Below are 12,553 nucleotides of genomic sequence, written 5' to 3'. Positions count from 1 at the left end.
AACTTACCTTTAATGGCTGGTGAAAGTGAACCTTTTTATTAATTCGGTGCACCTTTACCGCGGCTTTTTTCACAGACAGGGGCCATTTTACCGAAATGGCCCCTGTCTTCTTTTTTGCCATTTTAGCATTTCTTGTACTTTCCTGTCCCTTCCCCTGACCTCCAGAGTGAGAAATTCCTTTGTGTGATTTTTATCTTCGGCGGGAATCCTGTGTATTCCCTGCCCAGGCTCCAGAGTGTCTTTGAAGGCAGGAGTCGAGGGAGGAGTCCAAAACTCTGCAGCCCTTTGTCTCCCAGCCTGCATGTGAGAATCCAGTTCAAACTCGGTGGTTGACTGTCCTGAAAGGACTGCCAACCCCAAAGTTTGAATGTTGCATGGCTATTTGATTTGCTGGGTTCTTCCATAAAAGTCCAATCCTGGAAGCTGAAGAGGTAGTCGACCACTGGAACCAAAACCAAAGAGAAAGATGAAGAAACAACAGCCGAGACCATTTCCAGCTACCAGAGAGCCTGCTGTGTAACCGGAGCCTGCTGTAGCCCTTATTTCTAATCGACCTGGGGACTCCAAAAACTGCAACCCTGACCTAGAGCCTGGTGAGACCCACTGGACTCAGCATTTTGAGCCATCCCACGCCATGCTGCGACCTTGCAGGGCTGCAACACCCTCATACCGTGGGACCTCGAACCATTGTGCGGTGCACGGTTTTCAAATTCCAAATCTCAATGAAACTTTGTGGGCATCCTGCTGGATCTTCAGAGGGACGATTCAGGTCCAAAAGGTCTCCTCACCAGAGTGCTGGAGTCACAGACACTGGTGACTCCTCCCTCCAATCTTCCTCACCTGGGTCTTCGGCTGAGCTGTCCTGTGTGTCCGTCTTCTTCTTCCTTCTGGTCTTCTTTGTCTCTTTTCACTTTCAGTCTTTCTTGTTCTCGTGGAGATACGAGTGAGCTCCCCGGAGGCCACGTTGCTGGGGTAGGGTATACCTAACAACGAGGACCCCTAGGGAGCGGACTCCAATCAGGGAAAAAGCCTTGCAGCTGAAAAAACCCTGGAGAAGATGCAGATCCAGAGGAGCAGTTGAAGAGCGGTTCTTGGAAGCGAGATGTCTGTTGCTGTATTCCAATAAGGAAGGACTCCTTTGTAACAGGTGCATTACTTTAATTCTGAGTATGGAACCCTTAGAGAGAGAGGGAGGTGACAGTGTAGTCTTGGGATGAGAATCCCAGGATCACGAGGATTGTGTGGAAGCTGCACCGGTTCACAAGTAAGAAAGAGCGGTGAACCTAACATCTCCCAGGAAGGTGGAATGCACCGGAGGTAGAGAACAGAGTGGAAGGGAGGAACAGGGCGAGCCGGGACGAGACCCAGTAAAGCGGGAGCCACAATGTGGAGGGGAATCCAGCAAGCGCCCAAGGAGGCTCGGGCGGAAAGCAACGAGAAAGTGCGAGAGAGTGAGAGGAAAGGCGAACGGAACCAAACGCCAGAGAGAGGGAGAGGCTGAAGCGGGTAAACAGAACGGGAGCGAGGAAGCTCCTAAAGATACAACTAGCCTCTCACCGTAGAGGTAGGTTGCAGCGCTCCGTGCTGCGCTCTGCATCCAAGTAAATACTGGTGGTGGCCATCTTTGAAGAAACACTAGACCGCTACTGGGCAAACTGAGGAAATGTAGCGGAACATCCTAATGGAGTCTCCATCGGTGCCAGTGTTTCCAGGGGCACTGCATGACATGGATCTTGTAAATGATGAGAATCCGACCACCGATATTCTGTCTTCTTCTGTGCTCCTGAAAAGGCCCCATGTCCACAGAGCCGCATCCTGCCATGAGGAAACTCTGGCCTGGAGCCTTCTCCTGTGATCCCTGCTGCAAAAGTCCTTCCAAAGTCCTGTCTTCCGTCTTCTTGACAAAGGAATCCATCGACTGGGTTTTTGGCTGCAGATCCTGAAGTCTTCCTGCTGCAACTCCTCTTCTGTGCTGAAGTACAGTATTGACTGGGGTGTTTTACCTACCTTAAGCCTTTGTGATTTCTGTATAGCTTTGGGGTGTTTCCTGTGATTGAGAGGCCACTCATCCAGTTCACCCAGCCCCACTGTGAAATCCTCCTAGGGTGTCTTCTCTGAAGTCCCTGAACCCTCAACTAACTTTAAAGTGAAATACTTACTTGTTTGAACAGTCTTCCTCTGGAACTCTGACTTTGCCTGCAACTGACCCCTATCTCACCCTGCCTACAGCTGGCACCTCGACCACTAGGGTCCCAATACTGCCTCTGAGTGAACTCATGCTATAGAATAAGGGAAGGACTGGATATGAAAAGGGTCCTGCCTTTAAAAGAATAACAAATGTGCAAAAGTTACTTGTAGAAGATGTTGGTTGGTAACTGTAACTCTGAGCGTGAGCAGTTACAAAAGTTCTTACTTACCATGAATGTGTGTTGCACTATTCTGAAAAGCATACATAAGGTTAAGTTACTCACCTGTGAATTGGTTGTGCCTCTTCCCCAAAAGTAATGCTGTTGGTTTCACTTTACTATTCCTGTTAGGAAAGATGTATGGGTGTCCCAAATTGGGTCTTGCTTCCCTTGACTTGCTGTTAGCCTGTTCAGAATAAGTCTGCCTTAGGTTATACTTACCTCTTAAGTTGCTGATAGCTTCTTTAAAAAGTATATAGGTTTTACTTACCCTGTGTTCGCTGAGTGCCATCCTAAAACAATTTAAAGAGCTATTGCTTATCTCAATCTGTGTTCCACTGATCCTGAAAAGCAACTGTAATAGAATATTACAACATTAGTTCCTACCTGCCTAGAATAGCTGTGTGCCATTCATGAAAGTGTTCCTTTAGGTGTAGCTGACCTTGGTTTGCCTGGTGCATACAAAATTAGTGTAAATAGTTCTTGCTTATCTTAGCCTGTGTTCCACTGAGCTGAAAAGCAGCTGTAAGTGTATATTACACCATAAAGGTCTTACTCACCTAATATAACTGTGTGTTATCACAAAAGCAATAGAGGTATATACTGTTCATTGAATCTGTGTTGCACTATTCAGAAAAGTATATTTGCAAGTTGGTTGACTATGTGATTACCTTGTTGAGTGTCACTGCATAACTGACATGGTCTGCTACTCTTCTATTACATAAAGTAACTTATGGTTTTACTCCCCCAGAATAAGTGTGCCTTATACTGAATGTGTATACAAAAGTCTTACCCCCTAGAAATACTGTTAGGCGTACTAAATAAGGTCTGTGCTTTGATCTATGTATTTAAAGCATAGTGTTGTGTTTTTATAATGTGTTTATATGCTTTATGATAGTCCTTACTTACCCAAGAATCTCTTGGTCTGCTTGTATATAAAATAAACCCTTTATTTTTTACAATACATAGGGTGTCATTGTTTCTTTGGGCCATACATATAACACAATTTCTTTGTACTGATTCTACAGCCCTCTCTCCCTCCTAAGATAAGGCAGGCTTGTTGGTCTACGATACCATGAACTCAGGTGGTACAGCTTTATTCTAAGAGTAGAGTCTTGTTGAATGTCTCACTTGAATGCTTCTACTTAGCCCTTAGTTGGACTTCAGAAAATCTGTCCTAACAGGGGTCCATGTCTGGATTACCCTGGGTTACTTAGGGTGAAACCCCAAGTTTTTACAAAGTTACAAAGGGGTGTGGGAGCCCCTCTACTGAGAACGATCATGGGTCAAATACCCTGCTCTATGGAATTTCTTCCACTCAGGAGGGTCTACAACCACATCTTAGCTCACTGCACCCTTCACAGAGGAGAAATACCCATTTGCATATTAGTCTTTGTCCCACACTCCTTTGTAACTTTGTAAAAATTGGGGCCCGACTAGGCCGAAACACGTGCCTAGGGTTGCTGATGGTATTCTTGTTCAGAGGAGCTTTGCCTAGCATCTGGGTGCTGGACTTCCCTTGTGGGTGGGACAAAGACTGATATTCAAACGGAGGAGTGGAATACATTCCATAGAATAGGGTATTTGACCCATGTTCGTTCTCAGTAGAGGGGCTCCCACACTCCTTTGTAACTATTGCCTATGAATACTGTTAATGTACATTTTTGTTGCAAAGTACAATTTTGATATATATAGTATTTGTTCTGTCATCTTTTTGAGGTTCTATGGAACACATTTGTGGACATCTCTTTCAATTGATAAGAAAATATATTGGATCAGATTATTTAGAATTCTATGAAGGCATCATAATTACTTTGATTTAAAAAAAAAGGTTATTTGAACCGCTTGTAGACCATAAGGTACACATAGAGTGGTGCTTTTTTCTTGACAGCGTATTCTGGTAGAACTCTTTTCACTAAGACTGTAGGCATTTCTGACATAATAGGTGCCTGTTCAAGATTTCTGTTATCATTTCTTAAAATGGAAGCAAATTGGTAGGGGATTGGTACTGGGCCTATGCTGTGCTGCAAGTGTAATAAACATATTTAACCAGCCTCTCCGGTTTTAGAAGCTTTGTCATTGTCCCCAGGCCAGCAGATCTCCCAGTGTCTTAGTGCTGTTACCTAGCAGACTGCAACCTTTGGCTCCCTTGGGGTTTTGGACTACAACTCCCATCAGCCCTAGAAAGTTTAGTCAATGGTGAGAGAGCATGGGAGTCATAGTCCAATACATCTGGAGAGCTGCAGGATGCAGACATTTGACCTAGCAGATCATGTATTTCTCCTTCTGGATAAAACGTACACTTAAGTGTTACTGTCACAAACCACATAGAACTGCCTTTGGCACTCCGGACTCAGGTACTTCTGGCCGGTAACCATCAACACCACAGGTTCTGCACTTGCCTCTTCTACCATGCTATCACCACATCTCTTTTTTTACAGAACCACACGACACAAGACCACCAAAAAAAGCAATAGTAAGCTACACAAGACCACTTCACATGACATTACACAATCATGTAAATAGTAGTATATCTAAGTGCTGTGGGATACATTGTAAAACATAAATTGTCACATGATAAGAAACGCCAGGCGCAGTTTGTCCAGCATTCCTAAGAGAGAGCATCCTGCACAGTCTCCAACTTCTAAGTCTGTTTTCTATCTCCAGAAGTTATGCATATCTAGGCACTGAATCGCAGTAAAAGTGTGTGTGCACTGCCGACTATTCTTACAAATATTTTCTTGTATTTTACAGGGCTTCGTACCAATCTAATGGCGTGACTATAGGATTGCCAACCAACTTCACGACTGTACAACGTAAGTGCCAAAGCCATGTTTGGCTTTGTAGCATTGTTTTTCTGCTGCCCTGGGTGATATATACATGTGTATGTATATTCACTGAAAAAACATTAGTCAAGGTGCAGTTAAGTTGCACAGATTTAACGCAACAAAACCCTTGAAATTCAGCAGATGTGGGAAATCATGACCAGCCTTCGGCCCTAGCCAGTGACCACAGCCTTCAGCAACCAAAAGCCATGGCCTTCAGCCGTGACCACTTTCCATATTGCACCATTCGGTTCTTTAATCCAGTACCCCATATTCTGCGGCCACACCCAATACCCCCACTTTACTGTAGCTGTAAAATTCCTCTTTTTTTGGATTAATCTCATTTTTGAACTCTCTCTTTTAAAAAAACTTTTTTCCCGTAGCCATGGTTATATTTGCAATGCACTACAAATAGCCCTGGTTATCCGTAAATGCCCGCAATTACCGCGGTTATATTCATGTGACGCACTTTCATTCCCAATCCTATTTTCTACTATAACCACGGTTATCCCCAGTATATCCCCGGTTATGCAAAAACCTTCACATGCTGAACTTGGCCCCCAGTCGCCCCTCTACAACTCCACAATTTCTTATGGTGCCCTCTTTCCCCCTCCCCACCACTAGCCTGATGCCATTTCAACCTTTTTCCTCCTCCAAATGGCATTATTTTCACTGTTTTCATTTTAGGCTATCCCGGTTATACCTGTTATAACGAATCAGTGTTGTTTTACCACGGCTGAAGTAACCACGACGGAAATGACTGCATGAGAGATGTATGTTACACATAAATGTTCATACATTTCTCATGCGGACATCCGTGGCAAAACAACCCCAAATCCATACCAACACTAACCCCTGCCCACACCCCCGCCCACACCCCCAAAACAACCCAACCCCCCTACTTACCTTTCATTGCAATGCGCTGTGTCCCTGCAACGCTGATTCCTTTTCACTTGCGTGATCGGGAACCGGCGCCGCAGGGTCCCTTTTATTTTTTCTTCTTTTGATCAGGTCAGCTGCAGGGGTGTCTCCACAACCCCCGCTCTATACTGTCTAGTGTAGGGAGCAGGGTGTTGTGGGGGACACCCCTGCAGCCTCCGCAGCTTTTGTTTTTCCAATTTACCTACCCCACTAGAAGATCTAATATAAATACCACAAAAAGTTTGAACTTTTGGCAGTTCAAACTTTTTGTGATATGTATAGTAGGTCTTTTGGTGGGGTAGGTAAATTGGATTTGGTCATTTTGGCCGAATCCGTTATAACACTGGTTATCTCTCACACCGAGCATAAACAAAATGGCAGGTTTTCATTTCTGAAAGGCCTCTGCTGCAAAGTACCATGGGAAAAAACATAGATACAATTTTGGGAGAAGGGGGCACCCCCTTCGCCATCAAATCTCCAACCTTGATTCCAACACCCCCTGTGTCCTCATCTTACTTGATCTCTCTTCTGCATTTGACACGGTCAACCATTCCATCCTGCTCAATGGTCTCCGTGATAACCTGTGTATCACTGATCACGCCCTGACTTCACTGACTTCTTTCTTCTCTGATTGACCCTCCTAGGTCCAACTTAGGTCCTTCCTCTCCTCTAGATCTATCTCTACCTGTGGTGTGCCCCAGGGGTCTAACCTCTCTCCCTGGTTGTTCAACCAATACCTAGCACTTCATGCCCAACGCATTGCCGCTCTCTGCCCCAACTTTCAGTGCTATGCGGATGACACTCAGCTCATTTTCAGGCTCCCCTCTACCACCTCTTCCCCTTCTCTCATCTCTGACTGTCTGTCTGCTATCCAGGAGTGGTGTGCTGCCAATGATCTCTGCCTCAAAGTCAGTAAGACAGATTCTCCTCATCAGCACACCCACCCCCTCCTTTCCTGTCTCTCTCTGGCCGGCCTCTCTTGGCCCTCTTTCTGCTCCCACCTGTGAGGCTAGAAACCTCAGGGTCATCTTTGACTCCACACTCTTCTTCTCTCCTCACATCTCTGACATCTCTAAGAAGTCACAATACCAGCTGCACCTCGTCAGAGGTATTCTTCCTTTCCTCTCGTTCCCCCAGAAGCTCACTGTCTCCATACCTCTGGTTCTCTGTAGGCTGGACTACTGCAACAGCCTCTTTCTAAATCTGCCTGCCTCTACTCTCCGCCCTCTGCAACTCACCCAGAACAGGACTGTGAGACTTGTCCTTGGCCTCAAGCCCACAAGCCCAGGGATCGCATCTCTCCAGGACTGAAATCTCTGCACTGGCTCCCAGTAGCTCAGAGAATTAAGTACAAAACCCTCTGCATTGTCCATAAGGCCTTCTGGGGCCTCAATACCTTCAACTCTCTCTCTTCCTAAATATCTTGCTTCTCGAGCTCTTCACTCATCCGCCTTTAACTCCCTCAGGGTCAGTCGTTTCTCCAAGCAACAAGTTTGTGGTAGATCTCTTTCTTCGGCTGGGGCCTCCCTCTGAAACAGCCTCCCTGCATCTCTGAAATTTGAGGAGAACCATCTCCGGCTCCGCAAGCACCTCAACCTTCCTCTTTGCTTCTGCTTTCTCTCCTCCTCTCCCCTGCTGAACTCCTGGCTGAAACCGAAACTGCACTGGTCACCTGGCTACCCTCTGTTCTTGGGCCCAGGTCCCCTTCCCGCCAGTTGCAAACATGCACGGCCCCCCTGGCATCCCTTGCACTGTGGTTGTTTCTGTATTCCCACAGGCCCCTACCAGCAGTTGACACTTGGTGTCTGCACTTACCCTTGCACCTGCCACCAGCTGGCTGCACTTCTTATATATTGTTCCTAGTTATTGTTTCTATTTATTTACTGTTTATCCTATATACTGCACTTCCCCTCCCTCTTCCCCCTCGCACTTTCCCCTTCCCCACCCCTCCTGCATTTGCGCAATCTCAATGTCACAGGCCTACTAAGATATTTGTCTCCGTCTTCCCTCTGTTCCCCTCCCTTGCCTCGTCGTGCCTTGAAACACTTGTGTATAGGCCCGTTATAAATGCCATATCTTATCATAAATATTTTAACAACTATTGGACGGAATAACCCCAGACCCGTCCCGGAAATCAAGTCAATGCTTCAAGCCCAAATTGTTTCATAACTGGTCCAATTCTGTTCAGCGGTATTTGCTGTGCACTGCACAGAAATATGGACTTTTTGTGTATGGGAAAAGGAATCGGAGTAGTCCGAAAACAGTGATTTTTTGCTTTCTTAATAACTTTTTTCATTTTTTAACTAATCTTTCCTGATATTTCCAGTCTGGGGAGAGCCTGTGACTAATGTTTTGTTTGAAAACTATCAACCAAATCCATCATGCAAGTCAAAAGTTATTAGCAATCCAATTTTTGGGTTTCCTATGGGACTTGATACTCAACTGCTGCCACAGTATAATATATACATACCAAACACGTTCAATAGCAAACTTTTAGCAGCAAAATAATTTAGGCAACTTGGTACAGTATATGTATATGTTGATCTCTGTGGTACCATGTAAAGGTATGCCCATCACCACAGTGCATTAATTCCTCCACACCCAACTCAAAATCACATTACAACGTGAAGAGAAATGCATGCAAATCTTGTCATATGACACAGAGGACCAGAGAAAAATGCAGCCCAGGGATAGCAAAGAGGTTCTGGGGTTGGGTTTTAGAAGGGGCCTAGGGGGTGGGTGCAGAGGAGTACAGGGAGTTAGTGGCAGGAGAGATGCTGGGGACAGGGAAAGAATTCAAGTAATTTGAGGGAGAGTTGGGCACGCCAGATACCATTCTTAAGCACTAGCTTTGAGACTGTGGCTAAAAAGGGCTAATTTATTTGTACGGAGGATAGCACAGGGGCAATGTGCTGGTCATGGAAGCAAGACCATGCAGAGTAACAGAGGTTTGAATCCCAGATCTGCGCTTAGAAACCCGAGCTCAGGTATTAAGCGCATTATAAAAAAACAATAAAAAAAATGATATATTTATATATTGTTGTGTTGTGTGTGTGTGTGTGTATATAGATATATATATATATACATGTATGCATGTACACATATATACTGGAACAAAGTGGAAGGACGGTAGACATGTTCAAGTTCTGAGGGGCTTGCTGGAACCAGGTCAAGGCAAATTATGTTGGTGGGCAGGGGATGTTTAAAATTATACCCCCAAGAAAGAGTATGGCTTGCTTAAATTTGCTAGCCCTTAGTGACAAAGCTTGTTCCTGCTTATGCCCCCAATGAACACAGCAATGGCACATCCCTCAGAATCACACAATTCAAGACAACACTTTGTCCTCCTAACATGGGGCACCCTTTTCACTTATCACACACACTCTCTGTCTTTCCACATACGGCTCCCTCTAGGCTTCTGGCATGGGGCACCAGCCACACGTTTCCCACACAGCATGCTCTGCACCTCTCACACAGGGCACTCTCTGCACTTCACAGATGGGGTAGGCTCTGCACTTCTCTCACACGGCACTGGAACCAAGAAGTGGATGTATATATAGAGAACTCAAGACACAGGCGTAATATCTGTCACCAAGTGACAGGGATCAGAAATCAGACCAAGACTGCATTTCAGAGAACCTAAAGTGTTACTGACAGATCCAGCACAGGATGGCAAAATAACAAAAATGAAAGATAGAATCGGGATAGCCAATTTAGAAACATGTCCCCAGCTTCAGGGTGAGAGGGGGATCTTGTTGTTTGTTTGGTTCCCGTTATAATGCCCTCATTGTGAACTTAGGATGAGTTTCACAATGACCACACTCTTCTTTCTCCCAATCTGTAACTTTCAGGTTCAGGTCCCCCTGTCGGCCACTTCCTCAGCCTCGGGCTTAAGGGTTTCATGCAGCCTCCTTTTTTTCTCAGTATCTTGGGCTTTGTGGGTGTCATGTGCCCTCGTTCCTCTCTATGCCAGTCTCCCAGGCTTAACAGTTCCGGGCGCTCTTTTATTTCTACTAGTCTCTCGTGCTTCCATATTTCCCCCACCATCTTTTCTCTCTGCCAGCCACCAGGCTTAAGCACCTGATTGGATCTTGGGGAAACAAGTACTCTCATGAGTGGTCCTTTATTGTCTTCAAATTACATTAAATCTGGGATAGCTTTACTAAGAGCATTAGGTAGAGTCATAAAGCCTGGACTTTCCGTAGCTTTCATAGAGACCCAAAGAGGGTTCTAGAATTTCCTACATGTCTCTCTATCTTGTCCTGGCCCTCCTCAATGCTGCTCCATGCCATCATACCTTCTTCCACCATGGGTCCAGACCCTTTTCGTCGGGTCTTTCCTTTACCCCTTGCCTTGGGCCAATGGGGCCTCCTCTAACTTTCATAGACTCTCTCTCTACTGACCTCTGCTGATCTTCTCCAACCTCCTCCAAATCTTCACGTGTCTTCTTATCCCCTCCTGCCACCTCCTTCTCATGTTCCCCAATGTATGTTTCATCTTCCTCTATCACTTCCTCTTACGCTTCACCCACCTCGTTGTTGCTTCCATCAGCCACCATCTCCTGTTGTTCACCACCTCCTACACTACTTTTCTATGCCATATTTTTGCTGCTTCTGAATTCCTCTGTTCCCCTCATACTGCTGTTGATATCTCCCCACCTTACCTCTTTCATCCATATCTTGCTGATATTGATAGCTCTCCTCCCTAATCCCTCCTTTTGCCTCCTTCTGATATCAATTTCCCTCCTTCATAATTTATCCTTTCACCTCACCCCCCAATTCCCCTTCTAACCTACAACCTCCTTCCACTGTCAAAATGCGTCATTCTCTTCAGGCTCCTCTCTCCTTCTAGAATCCTTCTGGTCTCCAACCACCTCCAAAATCACTGCAGTGGATCCTTCTCCAAACACCCACACTTTCAGACTGAGAGTCTATTCTTATAGGCCTGTAATCCCTCTCCCTGCACTGTACTCTCTGTCAGGGTCTGCATCTGTGATGGCAAATTGATGAAGGACTGGGATTGGCTTATTTAATGAGATCAGCTGGGATCATTAAGTGACTGGGACCCAGTCTTTAAATGGCTGATCCGCCATCTTCATTCAGGTCAATGCCAGAGTCTGCAGGGATCTGTGGCAACGGAGCTGCGCTGTTTCAGTAAGTCGCGTATTTGAGAATGGAAACTGTTTGTGGCACCCAAAGTTTACCGCAAATTTGCTCTATGGACCATGAAAGTGTTTATCACTAACTCTTGTCTGCATGTGCCTGGGAGAGTGGTTGTGTGTCACCACCTCCACCTCACTTACCTGTCGGAGGGGGCGCGATTATGGGTTCTGACGCGCCCCATCCTGGCGCTGTTATCCCCGGTACCGGCTGGGGGGTCCGTGGTTATCCGCGACACCCGGCGCTTCTGGGGTTTCTGCGTCCCGGGGTCTGCGCATGCGCGGAAGGCCGCGTCTCGGTCTTCGCGCATGCGCAGTCCTCGAGGCGCTTGGGAAGCCACAAGCTTGCTTCCCAAGCCTCGTTTCGGACGCGGCAGCACTCGGGGATAACACGGCTTGCGTTCCAAGCCTCCTGAGTACTGCCGGTCTTATTTAAGGAGCGAGATCCCGAAACTCACTGCGTCTCAACGCGGTTTGTTTCTCGGATCGTGTCTTCGCTCCTGAAGCCCTCGCCTGCTTCAGTCTGCCCTCCAGTCCTCGCCTGCTCCAGCCTGCCCTCCATTCCTTGCCTGCTCCAGCCTGCCCTCCAGTCCTCGCCTGCTTCAGCCTGCCCTCCAGTCCTCGCCTGCTCCAGCCTGCCCTCCATTCCTTGCCTGCTCCAGCCTGCCCTCCAGTCCTCGCCTGCTTCAGCCTGCCCTCCAGTCCTCGCCTGCTCCAGCCTGCCCTCCATTCCTTGCCTGCTCCAGCCTGCCCACCAGTCTTTGTCTGCTTCAGCCTGGTTCTACAGAATTTTGCCCGCTACGGTCTTGCTCTTCTACCTTGCCTTCCAAGACCTGCCTGCCTCCTCCAGGTTTTCGTCCTCTGAATACACCACGGCATTCCGTCCGCAGTTCTATCTTGCAAACTGCTCCAACACTGCAAGAACCTGGAAGGTGCACTTTTGTGGCGTTGGGAGCCGGTCCACCTCTAACCCTGTTGACTCGAGGGGAAGGGGTGCGCCGGTTTCTCGCGTTTCATAATCTTCAATCACCTGTCGGACAGCCTGGCGACCTCACCAAGAACAACTACCGGAAGCCCAGGTACTCAGCGCCCTAGAGACGCCATCTTTAACATTGTGAAGGAATCTGCAAAAGGCCTCTGATATCAGTGCGGGCATCAGCGTGGGACAATTACTCTTCGTCCTAGATGCTCAATTCTTCCCAGGGACGGCTCCAACTGCCCATTCCTTAAAGTTGTATTGTTTC

General features: G+C 46.8%; 1 protein-coding gene across 1 annotated transcript in view; it reads left to right on the top strand.

Annotated features, from left to right (window-relative positions):
* UPK2 (uroplakin 2) overlaps nucleotides 1-12,553 on the top strand; it is a 157,524-nt gene that overhangs the window by 91,966 nt on the left and 53,005 nt on the right. Inside the window, exon 4 of the mRNA XM_069614402.1 lies at nucleotides 5,160-5,221. Coding sequence (XP_069470503.1) covers nucleotides 5,160-5,221 — 62 coding nt within the window. The remainder of the gene's footprint in view (nucleotides 1-5,159; nucleotides 5,222-12,553) is intronic.

The sequence above is a fragment of the Ambystoma mexicanum genome, chromosome 9 (genome assembly GCF_040938575.1).
Source record: "Ambystoma mexicanum isolate Mex_15411 chromosome 9, UKY_AmexF1_1, whole genome shotgun sequence".
Lineage (NCBI taxonomy): Eukaryota > Metazoa > Chordata > Amphibia > Caudata > Ambystomatidae > Ambystoma > Ambystoma mexicanum.
The sequence above is the reverse complement of the archived record's forward strand: the minus strand, read 5'-3'. Positions and strand labels throughout refer to the sequence as shown.